General features: G+C 41.7%; 1 protein-coding gene across 1 annotated transcript; it reads right to left on the bottom strand.

The window, feature by feature from the left end:
* Positions 1–6,500: 6,500 nt before the first annotated feature.
* tex2l (testis expressed 2, like) lies at positions 6,501–22,239 on the bottom strand (the record flags this gene model as incomplete). The annotated part of the gene is made up of 12 exons (XM_083787577.1): positions 6,501–6,680; positions 6,831–6,951; positions 7,304–7,513; positions 7,876–8,007; positions 8,690–8,822; positions 10,130–10,229; positions 13,749–13,898; positions 14,733–14,986; positions 15,853–16,189; positions 16,781–16,981; positions 18,652–19,973; positions 22,200–22,239. 12 exons carry the CDS (start codon positions 22,237–22,239, stop codon positions 6,501–6,503), a joined length of 3,180 nt encoding a protein of 1,059 aa, XP_083643703.1.
* Between the last annotated feature and the right edge of the window lie 1,498 nt (positions 22,240–23,737).

Genomic DNA, 23,737 nt, shown 5'->3' with positions numbered 1-23,737 from the left:
AGTTTGTTTGATTAACAGTTTGCAGAATTACAGTATTTGCACAACTCAATACAAAAAAATTTAACTGTTTACCCTTTTTGGCAAGTTGTCTTGACGACTCGCCAAAAAGTGAAGAAACTCGCCAGAATGTGAAGCAGACTCGCCCCGGAAAGTGAAGAGGACTCGCCAAAAAGTGAAAAAACTCGCCAGAATGTGAAGCAGACTCGCCCCGGAAAGTGAAGAGGACTCGCCAAAATGGGAAGAAATCTCGCCAAAGGTGAAGATATCTCACGGGTCGAGTCTTCCGGTGTTCAGTTGAGCACCTGTCTGTAAACAGCTACAAGACAATCAATCAACCCTATCTGGGGTTTGTTTTTTCATGTGAAAGTCAGAAAGTTCAGAGACAACTTAGACTTGAATAAGCTTGCTGTTATGTATGTTGTCTGCATTTGTCTTTGGTACTGAATTCTGAATGCTGCCATTGTAAATCTAGAGATGCAAGTAAAAACAAAACTACGGAACCATCTTCATGTACATGACTATAACTTATATGTTCATTGATTGTGATGTACGATGTACTGAATCAATTAATAAATCTTTATTTATATACCAAATCTTAGTACACCCAGTTTATTATCATTACACAAGGACATACAGTGTCTCAGCGGTCTAGGCACCTTGGCTGGTAATCCAGTATGGCAGTGTGCCACAGGTTCGACTCCCGATCCTGACGGCCTTTACTGTATGTCATCCCCCCCATCTCTCTCCCCATTGCCTGTCTGTCCCTCCATAAAATATATAAAATAGGAATACACATAGACCGGTATATATTGCTGACAGCAGCTGAGGTCTGCGTACCAGTATGTCTGTCTGTCTCATCCTGTGTCAGTGTTTAGTGAATAGGCCTACTGGTAACAAGAAACCGGAAGGAGCTTACCCTCATGTATTAATTTAAAACAATAAAAAGTAAGTAGCCTACAGTAAAAAAAGTCTGGGTCTGAGTCCACTTTGATTGATTGATTGAAATATTTATTAACAGTTTGCAGAATTACAGTACATTAAAGCACAAACTCAATACAAAGACTGTTAACTGTGAGTGGACAACCCAATTAAGCATTACACTTGTTTACAATGTTTACAAAAGGGTCCACCATGTTCAATTCATCAAAACATTTAGAGACGTACAAATAGACACTTCTATATAGTCAAAGAACAGAACAGGAATTCATCATAAAAGAAGCAAACAGGGAAAAGAAACATACATTACGGGGACCAGTTTCGAATTGCAGCCGTCCGATAGGTGCCCAATTCGGCATAGAGTACCGCAAACATTGCTCACTCTGCTGATTTCTGATCGTCTGCACCTTTGTTAAATTAACACACGCACACATATACACACCATAGACACACACACACACACACACACACACACACACACACACACACACACACACACACACACACACACACACACACACACACACACACACACAGGTTGGCTGTCAGAAATATCAAATATGTCATTATTTTTGTTTTATTTCACATTATATTGGGAAAGGTCATTTGGAATTACGTCACGTCCGGTGCCATGTCCTTATTTGGTGTTGAACCAGCGATGGCTCACAAGTTCACAACATTGTTTGTCAAGCCTCCGTGTAGACGGATCAAGGACATGTTAAAGCGCGTGTCATTAACCAAGGTGTGTTTGTTGTTTCTGAACCAATGTTTTACGGAATTGTCAACATTTAAGGTATGTTTGATTTGTATATGAGTTTAATTGATGCGATTTGTTTTTGTTAGGGTTAGGGTTACTTTCAGTGTATGTTTGTGACATCATCCCTGCAGCACTATATGTTATGGAATTGGTGGCAGAGGGTAGGCTATGCGTTTGACATCATCGTACCTGGAAGTTATGCGGGAACGCCCACTGAGTGGCAAAAAACTACTTTCTGGTCTTGACAGCCCATTCATCCAAACGGAAAAGTCCTGTCTGATTGCATTAAACAATGTTAAACTCACCAACATTGCAGCTGAACGAAAAGCTTGAATTATCCTCTTTCTATCTGCAAAGTTTTTGTTTCTTGAAATGTCATATGTCAAGAAAAGAAAGAAGTGTCAGAGTTTATAAGTGCTTGTTTTCAATAACGCAACATTTTGCTGCCTGGTTGACTAGTGATTTCGAGCCCTTCCAACACTCCATGCTGCTCAATGTTTTGCCACTCAGTCTAGATGAGGGGGGGGAATCATGCCTGTGCATACTCTCTAACTCTTGGTGGGAACTTTGATTGATGTGATGCTGATCTGAGCTCTACTGCTTGCCAACAGGTTCTGAACCTGTTCCTGGTATTATCACGGATATGCTCCATCAAATCTATGAATGAGTGTCTTTATGTGAGTTTACACTGAACTCTTATAACACCAGTGAACTCTATTGCACTATTTTGATAGACTTAGATAAGAACAAGAACTGCACTCTGTCGAGTGCATACTTACTTGTTGCACACTATAGGCCATAAATGACAAACTGTTTGGACTCTAGAGTAACATTCCATTTGCTTTGACAATAATGACATAAGTCTAATACATTATGTGTAACTGTGTGACTGGGAGGTGTCACCTTTCCTCTGGATTAATAAAGCATGAGAATTCTTGAACAACATGAAAATGTCATCTTGTTTAATGGGAGGTTAATTCCAGTGTTGATTTTGACAGCAAATTTTGATTTTAGTTTTAGTCAGTCTCTTGAATAGTTTTCATTTAGTTTTAGTCTCATTTTAGTCAAGTGCAATGTTTTAGTGTTAGTCTAGTTTTAGTCGACTAAATCTACAGTTGATTTAGTCAACTAAAATTTATTTTGGCAGGCCTTGATGCCGTCAGAATGATATTGTAGATATTTGATCTACAAGTTTGTGAGCTTGTAGATCTGCTATTTTCAGCATGCAACCAAATGTAAAATGACTTAGGCCTACTGGATCTCTTGTCCACTATAGTCCCTTCCTAACATTTTAGTCTAACTTTTAATTTGTTGACAAAAGTGTCAATATATTTAGTCTTATAGTTTTAGATATCATAACTTAGTTTTCATTTAGTTTCCATTTAGTTTACGTCAGTGAAAAAAGGTAGTCGACACTCGACAAAGATTCTTTGTCATAGTATATTAGTCGACGAAATCAACACTGTTTAATTCTTAGCAGTGGTAAGCCAAGGAAGCATAGAATGTGAAGTCAGCGGTACTTAGCCAGACTCATAACGTGGATTCATCAGGCCTAGACTGGCCACTTAACGTACCATACATAATGTCCGGTCTTGTGAGCAGTGGGCCGGTCTGGGCCGAATGTTAAATTAATTGTCTGTTTCAGTGCAGTTGTCTGTTGGTTGTGTATAATTTATGTTGTTCTGTAAAAGTGGTAGTAAGGGCTTCAAGTGACTTTCTTGTCTCAGTCCAGCTCTGGGATTCATTCACACATTCCTCCCTGGTATAACATTTTTAGAAAACATAAACAAACAAAAAAAAGCATATAATATGTAGGGATCTTTAAAGACACTCACACCACGTTTATAGCATCAAGCTTTGTGCCAGTGGTGGCTTAGATATCTTTGTGTTCCCCTGACTGCCTCCCGGTCAAACTTGAATTGGACAATATGTTTCTCTGCCGTATAGTAGAGCACTTGAGGAGGATACTTGCAGTATGAATTGAATGGAGACTTCTAGAACAGAATATTCATACATGGGACAAAGCTATACAGTACTTTAGAGTAAAGATTGCATCAGAATAAAACTAGAAATTAAAACACAACTGTTGTTCTTGGTTGTTTAATACAGTAATTACTTCCATCATCTACAGTATACTAAATACTGCTGAGTCAGTGCTGACAGTGACAACTGATCTGTAAACAATCAAAGCAGTGAATACATAATCTCTTAAGAGTTTTTCACATGTAAACATTGTCAAAAGACATGCCAGTCATTTGAAGTACATTGCTCTTCAATACATAACATACATAGTTTACATACAGTATAACTTTCAATTTACATACAGTATAACTTTCAATTAATAAATCACACCATTAACACAGTAAAATCCTCTGTTAATCTATCCAAATGTAACATGTAACATGAGTGTACAAATGTAACCAAATAGGGCCCATTTCCAGGTCCATTTGGTAACATGATGTAGCCTACTCTCTCAGAGTTTAACAGTGAGGATTTTACTATGTTTATATTGAGTCAGTGACAGCACAATCTGGGAACCCATCGGAATTTGCCTCTGGGGGCACCACCCAATTCCCCATGTAGAGAGTGGATGTTGCCCCGTTCACTCTCCTTCAGCCCTCCTTCTGGTGGTGCGTCTCTGTTTTCATTCCTACTAACAACAAACTCTACACGTTGTAGCGGGATTGCTGACAGATTCAGCTGCAGAGCTCTGAATTTGAGAGATTAGAGGCAGCATAACTGCATCACAGTGACAACTCGTCAACACTGAACTCTGCTTTAGAGATGGCAATTCTGTTAACACTGAGGATTTTACGTGTCAACAAAATGAATGTACTAATAAATATAATAAATGTTCTTTAATATAACTTTCTTTAAACAGGGTTTAGAAAGTGATTTAAACTGCACATGAAAACTAAATGCCACAATTACTATCAATAAGCGATTGATTAAATAAAATAAATCAAGAAGAAAAACAATAAATATCAATTCAAAATGCTTAAAAAAATAAAAGCTGAATAAATGGAATGGAATAAGACGGACCTGCAACAGGGCTTTGTCATTTGTGGGACAAGCTCGCCAAAAATAAAAGATATTCAAGCTAACAACGCCATATGTGATCATTTTCTTAAACATAACTTTAATTGCATTTTCATAATTTGTTCTCTTTCAATGATTTTTATTTGGTTTTCAGTTATTTGACATATATCACAATGACGTACATAAAAAAACAAAAACAAAACAAAAACGACAACGTGCCAGCAAATAGTACAGGAAAGTAGTCAGGTATACTCCATCATACAGTTGATAATTCGTATATATACATACATATACACATTCACACACACATATATATATATATATATATATATATATATATCTTTGCATACATATATATATATATATATATATATATACACACATACTCATATATACATACACATACTCATACTGTTACACCCATACATATTACTCTTTTCCATTCATCTTTTAAGAATCTTGCAATAGGTGACCAGTCTCCGATGAAGTCAGTAAGATTGCCTTTTAGTACATAATAATAATAATGATAATCTCTCCATTGGCAATATCGACATGAGTTTTTCATACCATAATTGTATGTCAGGGGGATCCTCATCTAACCATTTTTGTAGAATTGTGAGCCGTGCGACATAAAGGGCTATTCGTAAAATGTATCTATACCTTAAGTCATAATCAAAGTCTAAGCCCAGTACCAAGTTCACTGGGTTTAACTGTATCCTGATCTCAAAAATCTTCAATATCTCCCTTTGAACACTTTGCCAAAATGTTTTGATTTTATGGCATGACCACATTAAATGGCTATATGTGCCAGCATTATTTTTACATTTAAAGCATTGCCCAGAACATGTTGGATCACATTTACTGCGTATAGCTGGAGTTACATGTAACCTGTGAATGATCTTGTACTGTGTCTCTTGAGTTTTGTTAGAGCATGTAATTTGTTTTGCATTTAGTAAGATTCTTTTCCACTTTTTAGAATCAATTTGGTACCCAAAATCCTCTGCTCAAAATGTTTTACTACTTATATTTGGGATTTTAATGAACATTTGAGAGTATATATAGCTTATCACCGTCTTCTTTAAGGAAGAGGCTTTCATTAATATTTGTTCTAAATTGTTTTCCCTCGCCTCTCTTTTGTAAAATGGGCGCAGCTGTAGCACACACACACACACACACACACACACACACACACACACACACACACACACACACACACACACACACACACAACCACACACACACACAGTAGAAAACTTCAAAAAATTACTAACTAAAAAGAAAAGAAAGTACGTAATTTATTCTAATTGTTATTGCAATTTACGAGCTGCGTTCGCTTCCAGCGTTTGCGCGTCTTACTTGTCTTAATCCTGACATACTGTATGACACCCATTAATCTTCTAATGTTTGTGTAGGACTGTCTGCTTTGGACATCATTTGTTGTCACACCTCCACCAATCTGGGAACCCATTTAGTAAAAAGAAAAAAAAAATACATATTTGACCCCCTTTGTGTTTTACCTCTTTGGGTAGAAACATGAACTTGGTTTGGTTCCTCCCCTTTCTTAGTCCACTTCCTCCCGGGCTGTTTATTCCTACTAACAACAACATCACATGTTTAGGGTAGAGTTGCTAATCTCATTTATCTCTCATTAGTTTTGAGAGATTACACCTCCACTAGTCTCTCTAGATGGGTTCCCAGATGCACCTCCAATGACTGCAACTTTCTCTTTTGTCTGGGAGTCTCAGAGATCCACTGCAATAGCTTAAATCTACCACACAGGGTCACTGTTCAGACTCTGGCCCTGTGGTCCCACTGGGCTCTTCTCTATGGATTCCATGCTGGGGCTTCGGGATGGTGGCGAGAGATTTGGGGTTGACGGAGGACTGTCAATCCCAGAATGCATCAGGGGCAGGAGGATATCATCCATGTTGGGGAACACAAACACTTTCTGAAACAATAAATGAATGCCAGTGAGAGTCCTAGAATAGGATGTGGTTAACTTTTATATCATCAAAGTTATTGTTCTATCATCAAAGTTTATGGGGGTGTTTTAATACCTTTCGCCTATTTTATCACCGCGCTAACATTAAGTAATCACCTGGAACTCAGCCTGAAGTTTCTTCTCAATCCATTCAGTCACGTGACAGAGGGTCACCTCCCGTTCCCCTAGTTTGGGACAGACGCGTAGATCCAGCTTCGGTGGGACGCAGAAACTGTACCTGTGCACAACGTACATACAGTAACAGTACACATAGAACACAAATGTGTATACAGGCACATTCAGACACGGTAGATCCATAACATTTAGAAATGTCACTTTCTACTGCTGTTTCAGATCTAATCTATATGTACAGTGTGTGCATTCTTTCTGGGTCACTTAGCCTGTATACAAACTGTATCAGATTATATTCGGTTCATATTCATATAAAAAAAAATCAATAGTGCAGAGATTTCTAAGTCACTAATATAACAAGAACAGAACTAGGACAGGACAGAATTGCAAGAAAATAACAATACAATACAATATATACAATGCCATACAATAAAGACCTAAAATACATCCCATCATACCATATCCTGTCTGTAGGGGGAGGTGGGATGTTGATGGTCAGTGTCCCTGACAGTTCTTGAACCTCGACAGTAAGCAGTAGGGGCATGTTGGACATGTCTTCCATTTTCTTCTTAATGAACTCGTTCTCGGTCGCTTTCTGGAAGTACTTTGATTTTGTGATTTTGTCCACAAATCTCAAGATTTTCCTCCCAGTCCTGCCACCCGCTGCCCTATGAGGAGAGGACAGGCTGTATGAGTGGATGTATTAGTGCAAGGCCAACAGTGAAACATAAATACACAGTAAAGTTGGTGTATATTTTGGAGATTGATTGTGATCGTATGCACAGCTAACCAGAACGATTTGCAATACTACATCATCAATATTGTAGAGATGAGAACTCTGTGACAAGCAGTATGCTACAGCATTGTACATAACCCCCTCCCACACTCATACACAAACATCCTTTTGATCACAACAATATTGAGCTTAAAACCTATTGGGAACAAAAGCCTTATCAGAAGCACTTTATAGTTTGCGTTGTAGTAGGCACTAATATTGATGAGTCATGAAAGCAACACAAACTACTTTTACCCCTCAGCTCCAGGGGGAGCCCCTTTCTCTCCCATCGGTGACTGAGAGTCAGACAGAAAAACATCCTCCTCATCAGATGAACCGGCGCTGGAGGACTCCTCATCACTGTCAGCCAACACATTAAGGATGGACCTGCAACAGCAGACAGACACAGAGCAGAATGACAGATAGATGGATGGATTTATTTGTACAGAATAATGTTTATGATCATGTTTGTGTCTGATTTTGTCTTACTGCAACTACAACTCCCGACATGTTCCTTCAAGTTCTTTTATGTGCGAGACATAAGAGTATCACATTCGTCTTTTTTACAACTTTTAATCTAGCTATTTTTTTAAACTAATTCTTACAAAGTGCTGTATTACGCAAAGTGACTACTTAAACTGTAGGCTACAAGTAGAGAACATGTACTGTTCCAGTCACTCAACAGCACAAAAAGACACTACACAAATGTAGGCAGTAAAGCCTACATTATGTAAATGCCACAGTATGAATCAATGACAGACATTCAGACACCCCATGTTCTGGCTGTGGGCAGGAAGCCAACTAATAAAGGTAAAGTGCTGTACTTCTCAGATCAGACTAGATGGGTTTTTAATGAGACACAAAATCCTGGAGATCACCTGAAGACACAAAGTCATCCATTGTCACACACATTGTGTGTGTGTGTGTGTGTGTGTGTGTGTGTGTGTGTGTGTGTGTGTGTGTGTGTGTGTGCGCATGCGTGTGCATGCATGTGCATTGTTGTGTGTGCGTGCATGCATGTGCATGCATCACTGTCAGTTTTTGCACTGCATGCACGTGTGCAACTAACCCCAGACTCCCAGAATCTGCCAGACTGTCAGTGTCCTGGCCTCCCTCCTTGCCCAGTTTGGACAGGTTAAACTTGGTCTGCAAGGTCATCTGGAGGGCTCCTGTGTAAACCAACCCCACTTCCAACCACAGGCCTGCAGCAAAGAGAACACTGAGCACAGTTAGTTATAGGCAGTGGTGTCATACTCGTAGAACGCAGTACCATGCCGTGGTACCAGTAATTATTTGACATGCACATGCAGGGACGGAACGGTTACGGAACGGTGCATGTGCATCAGTGCATGCACGCTAGAACGCGTCCCCCTAGATTAAAGACGCACCTAATCAACATAATTTCATAGAACCACTGTCTGGTCTATCCTTCCTCTTCTGCCCAATTTTCACATAATATCCTATTCAAAAAGATAATTAAATGAAGACCATAGCTGGTGGGTTAGCTTCATGCCTGAGGGCCAATCTGTGTATAAGTACTTACTACTTACTGAGTGGATTAAACAGCTTTGCAGTGATTATGAAGGCTCTGAACATTACAGTAAATTACAACAGATTATAATTCCCATGAGGTTGGGTTGACACATTGTGTAGCTGAGCAGGGGAACAGGCCAAAGCTGAAAATGGGATGATCTGTGGACAAAACCTGTGACATGGTAGCCTGGTTGTCTAATGCCCAATTTCTACAGTACTTAGTTGCACACCAGCGTTGCACACTGAAAATAGTAGATTTGCAAGCTCACAATGTGTCGCAGTGCAATGTGTTGTGAGCTTGTAGAGAAAATGCGCAAAATCATATTTGGGAACACTCCAAATCCATGGATTATTTTATCTCCCTCTGAAGTTATCTGTCTGTGTGTGTGTGTGTGTGTGTGTGTATATATATATATATATATATATGTAGTCAACACGTTATGGCTCATACACACTGCCCGGTATTTGCTCCGATTATGCTGTCGGGGACGGGGAGCATTTTTGGCGCTGGCCGACAAAACCGCTGATCTGACGTTAAGCGGTGCCCAAAAGGTAGATCAGGATCTACCAGTATAGATCACAAAGGCTTTGCAGGTAGACCACATGACATGGCCCTAAAAATATATATAATTCTAATATGAAAAATGATTTTTGCATCTGCCGCTTGAGATAACCTGAGATGACTTGATTGATTGACATGAAAAAGGGCCTGTCAGCTCAAACACACAATGCAATACTTGTTGTTGCGTACAATCATCAGTAGCAAAGTCAAACAGACAAACAGAATACTTAGAGGCCATGTCATGAGTACAGCACAGCCATGTGTGTGTGTGTGTGTGTGTGTGTGTGTGTGTGTGTGTGTGTGTGTGTGTGTGTGTGTGTGTGTGTGTGTGTGTGTGTGTGTGTGTGTGTGTGTGTGTGTGTGTGTGTGTGTGTGTGTGTGTGTGTGTGTGTGTAAGCATCAGGCCATGCTTACCTCTATGGTTGACCTCTGGTCTGGAGGTGGCAGTGATCTGAGGCAGGGTGGAGCCCATGTCCAAGTCATTCAGTGTCAACTCATTCATAAAATAAGGCAACTTTGAGACAGACAGGAAGAGAGAAGAAAGCATGTCAACGTACAACCTATCATAATGACATTTAAACATTTTTTTTTTTTTAATCATTTTTAATTGTAATTATGAATGGGTTCTCTGAGCATGTAAATTAATAACACTCCATATGTTATTACTTTATAATTGTATTACTGCCCCACTGCTCACATTGTAACCATTACTTCTCACTAGTCCTGCATCAGCCCAGCCTCCATCTGGAGGCTCTAATTCTAGATCAGGGGTGTCAAACTAATTTTAGATCACAGGCCAGACTGAGCAAAATGCGAATTTATGCGGCCTGGCGCCGGTTGTGTGCACATGAACATGCACGTGCTGCGCATGCATGCACACAGTCACACACGCATGTACACACAAAAGCATGTTTTGTCTCCGGCCGAACCTCCTCTTGTGTGGCCCAGTCTCTACTAACAACAAATTTTTTTACTTTTAGTTTGAAGATTAGATAGCAAGCATACTCTCTGTGTCTCTCTGTGTCATACACTAGTGATGCAAGTGTCCTTTGTCTTTTTTTTGTTAGAAAATGGGTTGCAGTATTTAGAATCTAATGGGTCAGTATTTTGTGAATTAAATGCTTAGGCTATCGTTGTAAATGTATAGTCTAAAGGTTTTATTCCTGCTTCTGGTCAGACTACATAAAATGTACACTGATATGTCTGATATTCATTTGATACAATCACAATTTAACAATTTAATTATATAACCACATCAACCCTGCCATCCCAATTTAAGGCAAATTGTAAAATGTTGTCCAAATTTGTCAAGATTGTTCTTTTTAAATAAATAAATTAAAAGAATAGTGTGCAGCTATAATGGGTAATGGGTGACCTGAATGCTAAAGTTGGGAACAAGAACACCAACTACGAAAAAGAAATGGGGAATGAAGGCTGTGGAACCATGAACGACAACGGAAAACGGCTGCTGGATCTGTGTACCACCTACAACCTCATCATTGGAGGAACTCTCTTCCCACACCATGACATACACAAATTGACATGGTGTTCCCCAAATGGAAGAGACAAGAACCAGATCGACCACCTGATGGTGAATGGCACCTGGAGACGTTCTCTCCTAGATGTACGAGTGAGGAGGGTAGCCGATGTCAACAGTGACCATCACCTGGTAACAGCAGTACTGAAGCTCAAGCTCAGGAGAACAGAACGAAGAGAATTAGGACGTCAGCGTTTTGATGTGGGTAAAATGCATACTCCCAGAGTCAAGAATGCCTTCGTCCTAAAGTTGAAGAACAGGTTCCAAGCGCTGACGAGCATTGAAGATGGTCGCATACAACCAGAAAACATCAACACCATGTGGGACAGATTAAAACAGTATACTCTGAGAGTAGTAAAGCCTGTCTAGGAACAACCAAAAACAAAAGGAAGGATTGGATCACAACAGACACCTGGCAGTGCATTGAAAACAGGAGACACCTGAAGAAGAAAGTCTTGGAAACAAAATCTGAAAGGCTACAGGAAAGATACAAAGACCAGTACAGAGAAGCTGAGCGAAAAGTAAAAAAGATGATTAGAGCAGATAAGAGGGCCTACATGGAGGACCTCGTGAAGCAGGCAGAAGATGCAGCCAAAAGAGGGGAACAGGGGACTGTATACAGGATCACCAACACTATATGTGGAAAGTACCGCCGAAACACCAACGGGCCAATCACAGACAAAAATGGAAGACTCCTCACATCTGAAGCAGATATCGAAACTAGATGGGCAGAACACTTCAGCGAACTCCTCAACAGACCACCTCCAACTTTAGAGGCTGATATACAGGAAGCAGAGGTCGACCTTGATGTTGAGATTGAACCACCAGAGATGGAAGAAATCATGTCCTCCATCAAATCCCTCAAGAATGGGAAAGCTCCCGGGCAGGACAGCCTAAATGCAGAGCTGTTCAAAGCAGACCCAGAGCTGGCAGCTAAAGTGCTAAAACCACTCTTCAGAGCCATATGGGAAAGGAAGAAGGTACCGGACGACTGGACAAAAGGTGAAATCGTGAAGATCCCAATGAAAGGTGCCCTCAGCAACTGCAACAACTGGCGTGGCATCACCCTTTTGTCTATCCCCAGCAAAATCCTTGCCAAAATTATTGTTCAAAGACTATCTGATGCAATCGACAAAAAACTTAGAGAGGAACAAGCAGGGTTCCGAAAAGGTAGGGGATGTATTGACCATATATTCACCCTACGTAACATCATAGAGCAGTGTACAGAGTGGCAGAGGCAACTGTATATCAACTTTGTGGATTTCGAGAAGGCTTTCGATAGCATTCACAGAGACAGCTTGTGGAGAATACTACGTGCATACGGGATACCGAACCAACTTGTCCTTCTCATCAAAAGCTTCTATAACAACTTCACATGCCAAATTGGAAATAGTCAACACAGTTTCGCAGTCAAAACAGGAGTGAGGCAAGGTTGCGTTATGTCTGCACTGCTCTTCAACCTGGTCATAGACTGGGTTATGAGAAGAACCACCGAAGACATTCCAAGAGGCATCAGATGGACCCTCTTCTCACAATTGGAAGATCTCGATTTTGCAGATGACTTGGCTCTGTTCTCCCACACACACCAACAGTTGCAAGAGAAAACAAGTCGTCTGAACACTTTTGCAAAGCAAATAGGTCTGAAGATCAACCAGAAGAAGACAGAACTGATGGTGCTCAACATCCCAAACCCCACACCAGTACACAATACTACACATAGAAGGAATAAACCTAGCCACAACAGAACATTTCACCTACTTAGGCAGCGTAGTAAGTCATGATGGAGGCGCAGGTAGCGACATCACAAGCAGGATCAGCAAGGCCATAAACACCTTACAGAGGCTTAACAATGTCTGGAAGTCGGCCCAGTACAGCACCAACACCAAACTTAGACTGTACCAGAGCTGTGTCCTGTCTACCCTGCTATACGGTTCTGAATGTTGGAGAACGACAGAAAATGATCTCCACAAACTGTCAACCTTCCACACCAAAAGCTTAAGGAAAATCCAGCGAATATTCTGGCCCAAAACCATCTCCAACCAACACCTTCTTGATCTGTGTAAACAAGAAAACATGGATACCATCCTTATGAGAAGGCGGTGGAAATGGATTGGGCATGTAATACGTAGAGAACAAGGCAACATCACCAAAACTGCACTTCACTGGACACCAGAGGGCAAACGCAAAAGAGGCCGACCGGACCCAAGAACACCTGGCGTAGGACAGTGGAGGGAGAGTTGAAGACCCTGCATCGCACCTGGGGATCTATAAAGACGCTGGCCCAGGACAGACTGAAGTGGAGATCCTTTGTTGCTGCCCTACATGCCAGCCGGCGTAAAGGGCAGTACGTAAGTAAGTACAGCTATTCTCAATATTTGTCATACGAATAAGTATACAGTAGTGCATACAGTAAGTGGTTAAAGAAAATGCCCCAATTGTTTTTTACAAATTGAACCCCTATGGCCAACGTGTGCATTAGATTAGAATCCCTCTCACTCTGATTTTGCTCAGCTTCTTCTGTATCTTGTTGGAAACCATGTCAGACCAGTGTCTCTCACGCAGGAAGTCCCAGAAGATCCGACCAATCAGAGCGTTGGCCCATGCTGTCTGGCCTTCCCCAAGGCGCTGTGTGAGATTGCAGGTGCACTGCAGGAAGGAAACAAATATTTTAAACCTGAGTCATGGCTAAGAAAAAATAAGAGACATAGGTGCAACCTAAACCCAATTAATATAGAGCTAGGTACAGGCAAGGTACAGATGACTGCATGTTGTTACCATGCAGTCACTTGGTCTTTTGGTCAGTCTGTCTGTTCAACTGAGAGCTTATCTCACCTTATCTTGAATTGCTATTTTATATCAACTATCATAACTATGGAAAATTTTAGAATAGAATGCACAAATGTAGCCTGAGATACTGTGTCTTTTCCCATTACCAGGATCAGTGGTTCTCACCCTGGTGGGGCACAGAGCACCCCTATACAAAGTATTTTCATCCACTGCACACCTAAATTACATAGTTACTGTTAGCACCTTATATGCATGGCATATGAATATAATTTAACATAACAGTATGATAGGCCCTACTTGTAACTATTTGTATCATATATTCCTATTATAAGATGATGATGACAACATCCAGAGGAAAGCTTACTCACATCTTATCCTTTTTAAAGGACCGCAATGGAAATAAAACTCAAGCTTTTTTGTGTTTTATCGAATAATCAATCAATCCAGCAATCAATCAATCTTCATTGGCAATATGGTATATGCATCAATTATATCAAATTATTCCTTTACATCTATCATACTTGACTCATTCATTCTGGTACAGTACACTCAGTTAAACAAACATTGAGGAGTGTTAGTTTAGTTGTAGCTATTAATTATCATGTTGCCCCTGAAATAGTATAACTTCATGTTACATGTATATGCTTAATTTGATGTTATATATGCTTCATTATCGCTCTAAATATGACTCACATGTCCATTAGCTGTAGGACTTGTCTGTGTGCCGTTCGCTACTGGGCTAGTGAGGGGGCTCGGTAGCTCTGTCAGGAGATGAGCCATGTACCCAGGGTAGTCCAGCAGAGAAAGGTCCCTTGAGGTGCCAATGGAGGTCCGGTTAGAGGGGGATGTGGGGGTCAAGGGGGTCTCATCATCAATGCTGGCCACTCTGCTGGAGCTGTGGCTGCCCTGGGGGGTGAGCCGCCGTGAGGGACTCCCACTCTGAATAACTGATGTGTCACCTGGGAAAAAAGCTTAGTTAACCCTGGCGCCCTATTTTGTGTACTGGTATGTCAAATCTTTCAAAACAACAATAACAACAATAATAATAAAATCATAACGAAATACATAGTTGAACTACAAGCTCACATCATTGCGATTTGTAGGACATTTTGCTATTTGTCTACAATGTGGATTTACTGTGAGGGGTTAACATAGGATTCTCAATGTTCTCCATAGTCCATACAAGCTCAACTGACAAAAGTGTCAGTTAGATCTTTGTCGAGAAGGTAAAAGCATGTATATAAATAAATGATTTAAGTGCAATTGTATATTGGCATATGTCCTGAAAATGCTGTAGGCTTTAAACCCCACTAAAGCCTAAAGCCAGCTAAAAAAATGTTTACATGCCTTTTTCAAAGCACTGTTTAAGAAGAAAATCTCTTAACCACTTAAAACCCCTATATGTGCTTTTTGTACAATACTGGGGAAAAAGCTTAGAGTATATATATAAAGCCTATTTTCACCATTTTAGAATTTCTTCATCTTTTGTTTTTTGCCTATGACAAAATAGGCACAATAGGGTGAGATATTTCACCCATGCAATAACCTGGCCAATGCTATACCAAAATACAGTAGGGACACCAGGCCAATGGTTATCAGACATCTGTGAGAGCTGAATCCTCTAAAATCATCTCACTGCTTTTTCCCCCATCATAGATAGATTACCTAGAAAGGAATTGACTCTGTCTGGAATGCAAAGAATTGGAGCATATAATCCATAATCCACACATAACAGAGCATTTGTGCAGATATGCCTTCATTGCCTTATCTTTCCTCTTCTCTATAATCACTAATGCATTAACATTACTCCTACCCGATCTGGACAGACTTCTACTGTGTGGCTCTTTTCCCCTCTCCTTCTCCATCTCCACACACATTGAGGCAAACCGGAAGCAATGGAACCACTCTTCCTTCTCTCTTCCTGTGCGACCAAAGAGGTAGAGAGTGGTGGGGAGGTCAGTGGCAGGTTTGGTTGTTGGCTGTCTTTGAGTTGCTAGTTCATCAGTCAGTTCTTCTCCATCTCTCCTCTCCTCTGTCCCTCTCTCCTTATCTTCTTCCAGGGGTTTCTCTCCCTTTGCCAGCTGGATGCAGATTGGGTACTTTGGGTTCCACAGCCTCTTGCGGGCTAGCACAGAGGGCAACAGATACACCTAACACAACAGAATAGAAATCATTGATATACTATATAAATATCAGCAATATTGGAACATTGAATTCATTTGTGTCATTCCAATGTCAAAATAAATACATGTTGCTCCCATGCTTCATAACACTTCAAGACTACAAATCATGATTACTAATCACAATCTGAATATTTTATCAAAATAATCTGTATTATCATTTTGCCCAGTCATTGTATCCTACTATAATCTCACATCAACCCTAATCTCAAAACAAAAAGAACACAAATGACACAGTTGATCACTCTGCACATCCCGACAACAGCAGCAATAAAACAAAAATAAAAACATAGATTACGGATGCGGGGTGGTAAGAGCCAAATTTAAATATGAGAGTTTAAGGTCTCTGGCTAAAATAGTGAGCATGCTACCAAGTACCATGCTAAATCAGCTGAGCCATTAGAATTCCTCTACCCTGGGGTGCTTGCCGGCACATTTAGTGCTCAGACTAAATGCTCCATTGAGTTCCTGAGTTTGAATTAGCGGACTCCTTCTTCTCTCTGACCTCAGTTAGCTCTCTTCTCTCTACACTCTAATAAACAAAAACAGAGGTGTTCATACTTTACTGTGCGCCAGCTCGAAGGAGCGGGACCTCACGAACGTCATTTCGGGGAACTTCTCATGGCATGTGGCCCTGCGGCTTATGTTGGAGCGTGGAGAGTTCAGGCGAAGACGGGAGCCTTCCATGGTGGCAAACACTGACTGAGTTAAAGATGGGTGGTAGGACTCTGCGTCATATTCACATATCTCATTCATCCAGCCCTGAACCAAAAGCAGTGACAAACAGTACATTAGGTTAGGGCTACTATAGGAAGTAGCCTGCAATACATGCCTGCAGACTCAGAGAATTATCACACACAATGGCTTCTTCTCATAATTTATCCCATTCAAGACTAGTATTATGCCTGATTTATACTTAACTGTGCATCAGGGTAACTCACCGAAAATAGCAGCTCTAGAAGCTCACAACGCATCATGCTACATGCGTTGTGAGTTCGATTGTCTGTATAATTCAGGCAATTATTCAGAAATAATAATTCAGAAATTCTGTACTAAATCTAATTCCTACGATTCCGAAATAGCGATTGTAATACAGGACGTTAACATTAGATGGAGGTAGGATACTAGGGTCATATTAATATAACATTGTCAATTAATAAGGTCAGGGCTGTATGCTTGGTGGGAGGTGGGGGCAGGGCTTTTATGGAACAACAGTGCCTGAAGCCACCTGACCTTTTCCCTTATTATTTTTCCTTTGTGAGAAAGAGACCAGAAATATGAGCCAATAACATCCTGCTGCAGAAGACTGAGAAATGTTGTGCTGTAATGAAAACAAACAAGAAAATATCAAAGTAATGGCCATATTCTGTGTTCTCCGTCATTGTAAAAAATCCCAGCAGAAAACTCCTTCCACACAGTCTGACATTGCAACCTTCACATTAAAGCCAAATCGCTAATTGCCACAACACAGTTTGGCAAACACAGCTTGATGCCAGTCTACTTTACCACCTTCCACACTGTACTGTCTGTACATCCTTTGGGTTCTAACTCAGTTAATTACCTCTGGAACTGACATTGGCTTGACAGGGGGAAGCTGTCCTCTCTTCTATACCCTGCAGTAAAGCTCAGCTAGGAATGTGAGGATAATTACTACCAAGACTGCAGAGATTTTTTAATTATTATCTAGAAGACAGTAATTGCATGTCAGGGCACCACATGTGGTCACATGCAACATTAGGATATATTTGGGGTGTGATAAATCACCCGCAGGAAACACTACTGTCTGTGTCTGTTGTTCTAATTGTTGGCAACTTTCCACGTCTCTGCTAGAACACATCAAATATCAGACAGGTCATCAAAAAATATGAATTAAAAAAATTCCAAAAAGGTAGCACATCCAAAAATTAAATAAATGGCGGATAAAGTAATCATATTTCCATTTCTTTATGTAGCCTTCCATTTCTTTATGCAGCCTTCATCAGATGCTCTGATGAAGGCTGCATAGCCGAAACGCGTAAGCGTTCCTTTTTGGTGTGTGCCAATAAAGAAATGGAAATGTGAGTACCATTTATTTAATTTTTGGATGTGCTACCTTTTTGGATTGTTTTTAATTCATATTTTTTAATGTATACTGGATTTGGGTTTGGCACTGGGTTTGGCACTAAAACACATAACATTATGAGTTGTAAACAATATCGGTAAGAAAGAAAAACAGGTTTGCTTCCTCTGGATGCTGCCATTGGTGCTCAGCTATAAATACAACTTAAATCAAATACCTCCAATAGTGGAAAGTAAACCACCTAAAACGTTGTAATATGAGCAATAAGGAAATAAGCTTTTTTTAACCAAAGCAACCTGTGGTGAGAATGGGTTGCGTATGTGATGAGCTTTAGGGGAGTATATTTTCCACCTCACTGAGTCAGCTGTAATACCTTCAGGACTTGCTCCGTGCTGATGGCGGTACTGCCAGCCGCCATACACAGGGCCTTTGCTGGTCTGCGTGCTCTGGTGCAGGACCTTGAGGAGCCCAGCCGAATAAGTAACAGTCCAAACATGAAACCCATTGCCAACCCCACAGCGAGGCCAGAAAGGTAGGGACTGAGAGGCAGGGTGAAGTAGCCATAAGACAGGGCCGCCACAAAAAAAAGGCTCATCCGTGGTAGAGGAGGAGGAGGAGGAGGAGGAGAAGGAGGGTGATGGAGAGAGTTCCTCCTGACCACAGGTTCTGAAGGTAGCAAAGTACAAGGAATAGGCAATCTCTGCCGCTGCCTACAAGTCTCAAAGGCTAACACTTGCATCACGTCGTCATCCGTGCATATTTCCAGCCCTTCTTCCCTGCTGGTTATTAGCCCGTTGCAGTGCACAGGGCAGGGTCTATGGTTGATATTCCTTGGATGTCTGATATATGGCCAGTCAAACTCTGGCGGAGAATCAGCATCAGTCCCCTTCACACTCCCCACAGGAGACTCTGAAAGGTAAACCCCTGCATCAAGGCTGCCCTCCTGTCCTAGATCTCTGACCTGGTTTGAAACCTGGGTACGACACTGCTGCTTGGGACTGCCCACACTCTCCTCTCTCATGATCTTGTTGAACATACTGCTCAGAGGCTCCTGCACAGCTGAGAGCTTCCTCTTAGTGTCCTCCAGTTCCATTTTGAAGAACCCCCCTTTGGGGCTCTCTCCACTGGGGGAGAGCGAGCTGGGAGAGGCAGGCGCAGTACGGGAGTCCCCATTGCCACGGGATTTGGGCTGGGTCAGCTGCTTCCACAGGTGGAGGTTGAGGCGGGAGTCAGACTTTGACTGGGACACCTCAGGTTCTGAGCGTGAGAGCTCGGTGGAGATCGACTTCACAAGGCTGAGCAGCGGCCTGGGTCGGAGGGTAGAACCCTGTTTGAATTCCAGCTCTGTGGACAAAGACTTGACTAGATTGGAAAGAGATTGGGGCCTCTTGGTAGGCGAAGGTGGGCCAGGGGAGAGGAAACCGGAGCCCGTCATGGTGGCGGTGCCAGTGAAATTCCCGAGAGAGTCAGGGGAGGGGGCTACATGGAGCACCGGGGAGTGCAGTTCTCTGTCATTCTCCTTTGAGGTATGTCTCTCCTTGGAGAGAGAGATAGAGGGGCAGTTCTTGTCACGTTCCAGAGAGAAGAGGAGTTCATAGTCATCCGGGCTGCCCCACTGTCCTTCCGTACCTGTCAGCTGGATCACAATGTCCTGAGGGAGATGACCTTTGGTCCCATGGGCCGTGGCACCACCCGCTGGAACATCAGGAGGAGAAGAGTGCGAAGATAGTCCTCGATCATCTGTCCCTCCTCTTCCTTCATTTTTTATGCTCTCTGCCATTGGTTATCTTTTCATTGCAGTCCCCAGGCACCTAAGAGTCGATGAAAGAGGAAAAAACGGGACACTGTCAGCAGCATTATTAAGCCTTGGAGGAGGATATGCATTTAGAACTAGGAGTGAAAGAGAGGAATAGAGTGGGGACAGAGTGGAATAGGGATAAAGAGAAAACATAGTTTGAAAGGAGAATCTTTTCCTAAGTATAGCCTGCATCATTTCCTGTGGCAATTAATTGTCAGTAGGGGAGAGAAAAACTGCTTGCTGGTGCCATCCATCTATTTAAGAGTTAGTGTAATGTGGTTATAGCTCTAGAAAATCGGGCGTGCATTATTAATCTATGATTCTATTAGAGACAAAGTGGGGCCCTCAATCACAGCCAAGAAAGCATCTCTCCCTCAGCTGTCGCTCCACATATTGAATGAGTTTATGTGTACAAAAATAGATTTTTCTCCCCAACTCTTGTGGAAACTAGGACAGATGTAGCAATGGATTATGGATCTCATGATATTGGTTATTGGTGAAAAACATAACACAGAGGTATCATACATGTGTGAGGGATACGTTTCTGCACTCATCATGATGTGCACAAAAACATGAAAAGGTAATTAACATATACAGCCAATGTATTTTTTCTTTGCCAGTGACACGACTGATGCATAATGACAGCCTCTTAAACGTAAACAAGTTTGTTTAATGCATTGTGCTTTGTTTGTATGTATCACTGTGTTAATATATTCAGCTATTGTAGTTGTAAAGCAAAATTCTATTTCTGATTGAAAGCTCTGATATAAAAATAAAAAACACGCATTGGCCTTCCTCACTGACATAATTGTTCAGTATGTCACCACGTCCCTCAAGGAAACAACTGCCTCCGAAATGTAGCCGCCAAGAGGCAGCCTTGTAAGAGCAGCCATCATATTCTTCCACATGATCCAATGCTTTCTTGAGCTTTTTAAAGAGCGCTTATGTAACACCTAAGATGAATGGTGACTATAGTTCAAAGATGCTTTCAGTCATTCCTCATTTCCTCCTGTGGGCCTTTATGTGTCTCTGCTGTGATAGACAGGATTGTCAAAGCAAAACCTGAGGGCTTTAGAGCTGATGGATTCCAGAAATCTCACAACTCAAGATCAAGTAACTAATTGCCGCCCAGAACACTCGATGAATCCAACATGATTAAAACGGAGTTTGAAGGTGCAGTGTGTTTGTATAGGAAGGGGGCGGGGCAGATATAATGAATATCAATATCTAAAATTCTAAATACTGAATCAAGCAACTTAAAAAACTGTCCGGGGTGTTCACAAGAGCCTGAGTAGATGAAATGAAGTTTTGAAGGTGGATTCTGCCAATGCTTTTCAATGGGAAATTGGGAATGGAGTGAGTTAGGTGTGACTGTGCCCTATGAAACTGCTCTCTTATTAAAAGCACCCAAACCCTAGAGTCTAGACTTAATAAACAGAAATTGGTTTTGTACTTGCAATGCCTTTTCTGTCTATGGCTACGTCAATTAAATCTCAACAAAAATAGCCAATCTACAAGCGATCTGATATTTTTGGCTAATGTTCCCACCCAGAATATGGATGGATGACCTTTCACTAGTTGTATAAGTCTTTTAAAGGACTGTTTGTCACGATTTCAACCAACTCTGCAGCAGCTGGTGGATTCTAAACTAATCCGCTCTCACCCAAAATGGACTGTAGGGTTTATGAGGCTCACAGCCTGCACACGGGTATAGCCAGAAGGCACAGTGAGGTGCCAATTTCATCTTATCAGAAGAGAGTACCAATTTATTAGCTTCAATTGTAACAAGACCAATTTCAGTCTGCTGCCTTTAGTGATGTGTCTCTTTGTGTGTTTTTGTTGTTGTTTTTCGCTTTGCGGTATAGGCTATTCAGCTTTTTTTAGACAGACAGACAGACAGACAGACAGACAGACAGACAGACGTGTACAATTGGTGCACTGACAATGGGTAGTACTATAGTCCCTGGATCCCGGTGGGACCTTTGCACCTGTGCGTATCCAACTTACATCGACTTGCTTTGCTCCCAGTGAGCACTGGTCTAGAGTCTTCATAGGTCCAAGGCACACATGGGAATTAAGGAATAGCCAGCTCACACAAGGAATGTCCTTTTCACATAATTTACCTCTGATGGACAACGGACGCGTTTCGGCCTGAAGGCCCATCAGGCCGAAACGCTCTGTTGTGCGTCAGAGGTAAATAAACCATGTGAATAGGTCATTCCTTAATTGTGTGCTGGCTATTCCTTCATTTTCATTAAGCTTTAGAATGGCGCCAGGCTAGCTGTGTGTGTGTGTGTGTGTGTGTGTGTGTGTGTGTGTGTGTGTGTGTGTGTGAGCGTGCGTGTGTGTGTGTGTGTGTGTGTGCACGTGCGTGTGTCCACGCGGGTGCTTGCATGCATCGATGCGTGTTTATGTGGCTGCATTTGTTTGTGTCATATGCCCTCTGATTAGACATGGACAGTGGCAGTCTCAGATTAACACTAATGCAGTCTTTTACTGTGAAATCTGACAAATCACACAGTCGGATTATGTGCTAAACCAACATTAGGTGGAGTCTGGTCTCAATCTGAGTTTAATGACATACTGTTGATTATAGTCACTGGCGTGACATCCAAACTAACTCTGCTGTCAGTAGTCTACTCTCTGTGCTTTTTTGCATAGTAGTTATTTTGTTCGATGTAGACCCTGCATGGTGTGTAGAGATGCATGTGGCGCTGATGACCTGTTCGTTTGGATGGGCAGTTGTCCAGAACCGCCGATCCGCCCAATATGCCCGTGTAGGTACAGGCTATATGGACATCCAGACAGACGGACGGACGGACGGACGGACGGACGGACTATTAAGGAATAGCCAGCTCACACAAGGAATGTCCTTTTCACATAATTTACCTCTGATGGACAACGGACGTGTTTCGGCCTGAAGGCCCATCAGGCCGAAACGCTCTGTTGTGCGTCAGAGGTAAATAAACCATGTGAATAGGTCATTCCTTAATTGTGTGCTGGCTATTCCTTCATTTCTAGTTATTAAGCTTTAGGACGGCGCCAGGCTAGCTTGGCACAGATGTCTCACGTCACGAAGCTTTACACAAACGTCCTACGAATACCAGCCTTAAACATTATGCGAAGCCAGGCACAAATGACATGCGATGCCCTGCAATAAGCCCCCACAATAAGCCAGGCCTGTTTGGCCTATCAGGAACACCAAACGCTCACACCAAAATACAGTCGCCCTGGGGCAAATCAGGCAGTATTCACCTGGTATTCCTAAACGTAACCTCAGTAAACTATGCCTAAACCTACATTTAACCTCAGGAAAGTACTAGCCTAACATAGGATATACACAGTTCCCGTTTGATTTATTTTTTATTTTTAAATTTTTATCCCAGGAATTTGCAACACCTTTTTCACCCAGTGTCAATTATCTAATGTAATCCTGGCCACTACACTTCCTCTGCCAACCTGGGGGGGCAGTGGACTGACCTCATGCTTCCTTCTATGCATGAGGAGTCCAAGCTGCTTCTTTTCACCTGACAGGGGAGAGTTTCACTGGCCTGACATAGCATGTGGAAGGAACACATTATTCCGACCAGTTCCTTTCCCCTCCATCCCCTCCCCACCAGGATTAGCATGTTTTTTGTGAGGGGATACGGGGAGAACATGC

The sequence above is a fragment of the Protomyctophum parallelum genome (genome assembly GCF_964188405.1).
Source record: "Protomyctophum parallelum genome assembly, chromosome: 17".
NCBI lineage: Eukaryota > Metazoa > Chordata > Actinopteri > Myctophiformes > Myctophidae > Protomyctophum > Protomyctophum parallelum.
This window is presented reverse-complemented; position numbering and strand designations above follow the sequence as displayed.